This window comes from Terrapene carolina, unplaced genomic scaffold (assembly GCF_002925995.2).
Source record: "Terrapene carolina triunguis isolate 2854851 unplaced genomic scaffold, T_m_triunguis-2.0 Scaffold130, whole genome shotgun sequence".
Lineage (NCBI taxonomy): Eukaryota > Metazoa > Chordata > Testudines > Emydidae > Terrapene > Terrapene triunguis.
In genome coordinates this window covers 30,479,664-30,481,750 of record NW_020664481.1, presented here as the reverse complement: position 1 = coordinate 30,481,750, position 2,087 = coordinate 30,479,664, and the positions used below count along the sequence as shown (strand labels likewise).

The 2,087-nt window shown below is 35.4% G+C and overlaps 1 protein-coding gene across 2 annotated transcripts in view; it reads left to right on the top strand.

Moving 5' to 3' along the window:
• Window positions 1–2,081, top strand: part of TENT4B (terminal nucleotidyltransferase 4B) — a 49,044-nt gene extending 46,963 nt beyond the window's left edge. For both annotated transcript variants that reach the window (XM_026652858.2, XM_026652857.2), the window contains one exon: window positions 1,095–2,081. In XM_026652858.2, coding sequence (XP_026508643.1) covers window positions 1,095–1,274 — 180 coding nt within the window. In that variant the 3' untranslated portion in view covers window positions 1,275–2,081. The remainder of the gene's footprint in view (window positions 1–1,094) is intronic.
• The last annotated feature ends 6 nt before the right edge of the window (window positions 2,082–2,087 follow it).

The following is a 2,087-nucleotide window of genomic DNA, read 5'->3' as shown; positions in this document are numbered from 1 at the left end:
CTGATGTTCATTTCTACTTTTAAACCACAGTAGAGTAAGAGGGCTATTTTCCTTGCGAGGTATTGCACAAATACAGTTTTGTGCGGTTACCCCCAGAGAAAATGAGCCTGACATGTTAGCTATCACCTGCTTGTAGCTGTACTATAAGGATTTATATTCAAATTTAAGACCTGCCTCCCAAATTAAGAGTTTCAGTTTTTGTTGGAGAAATGCATATTTAATTAATTTAGCATAAAGATCAAACTTTCACCCCTGCCTCCCCCAAAAAATTATGATCAAAAATAATTTGACTGACAATCTCAAACACCAGAAGGCTAATAAACCCCCCCAATACAGTAGTCTGGAAAATCATGATTTCAAAGCAGTGTTCGATTTGCACAACTTCAGTTTATGGTGATGTCATTTTTTACAGGAATATAGTTAGAACAGCTTAAATATTAAAAATAGTCTGGAACTTTATTCCTGAATGGTGGAGTTTCAGAACTATTTTTCTACTTATTTAGATATAAATATTTTTACAGACATCTGTTAAAGATTTCCAGCGGATAGTAAATTAGACACTTTGCAAACTATGTATCTCAAAGGGTGCACCATAAAGCACTTTCTGTGCATTGTGATGTGGGTGAATGTTGCCCTCTCCTTGTGCAAGAAATACCATTGGGTGTTCCTCATCTCTCCCTTTTTCTTGACTCTGTTTCAGTAAGGTGTAGTGCAACTGTTACCATTCTGGCTTGCATGTAGCACACAAGTAAAACCAGTCTTATCCTTTTTAAAACACAGGACTAATACTTCACTTTGTACCTTGAATTAAGTTATGGAATCCTGTCTCTCTTTTAATTGTATTATTTAAGGGCTGGAGCCCAGCATCTTGTTTGTCTCTCTTCTGAGGTTGCTGAAGTGAAAGAGAACTTCTTGTGCTGCAGGCTAAGCACAGACGTGATTCTTCCCTTCATGTCAAGCTCTTTTCAAATGCACTGCCTCTTGAAGTTGTAGTGTTTTTTTGTTGTTGTTTTTTTAACCAGTAATACAAGTGTTGTAACAGCCATATTCTATTTACTCTAATGTTGATTTACCATGTCCTTTTTCTTTTACAGCATGGATCAGCAAGGTTATTTCGCTCTTCCTCCAGCAAAGGCTTCCCGGGTCCAACAAACTCAAACCATGGTACCTCAGTGACAAACAAACAGCATCAAGGCAGCAAATCACATCAGTGTTTCCATGTCAAAAAGAGGAAACACAAGAGAGACGTGCCCCTTTCTGACCTTTGTAGATAGTTGCCTATTTTATGACTGTTCTTCTGTGTGCAATGATCTCATGCTACAGGATAGTTTGATAGTGACTCCTTGGATCTCTTGTGGAGCTTCAGACTGTTCAGACATTGATTAGCAACTGCATTTTTTTCCCAGCTCGCCACGGAATGGATCATGAAGATTGATCACTGCAAAAAGAGGAAAAAAGGCTGATCATTTGATGTCAGATGCTACAACAGGGTCATTTAGCATATAAAATCTTGAATGTAAAATAAATTTATTTCCCATCAGCTCATGCTGAACTGTAGAGGTAGTATTCAGTGTGTTTGGCAGATTACAAACAAAACACAAAAAAAAGGAAAAAAAGGTGAAAAATTGTATTTTGAGGGAAATCCAGCCTTTAAAGATGAAAAAGTAATTCATGCATGATTTTTTATTATTTTTGCATATACCATTTTATTGTGTGTGTATATATAGATGACCATATAGGAAAATTGACATTTGTAATAGTGGATTTGTTAATACTTTTTACATAACATTACTGTTTAAATTGTAAACAGAATTTTTCTCAGGATTAGTTTGGAAAATAATCTGAATTGTCATCTTAACATCTATATAAAGACACTACTAGTTATATTGCTCAGAATTGCTTTTCCTTCACATTGAAATGACTTAATAGAACATTTTATGATCATCAGAAGTTGTTCCTCTAGAAAGAAAAAGGTTTATGATGGCAAATGAAGTCTCATTTGTATAAAGTGTACATGTACTTTTGTGTAAACACTGACCTTTTGGTCAACTCTGACAAATAACCTTTACCTTATTTTCTAGAGTTCC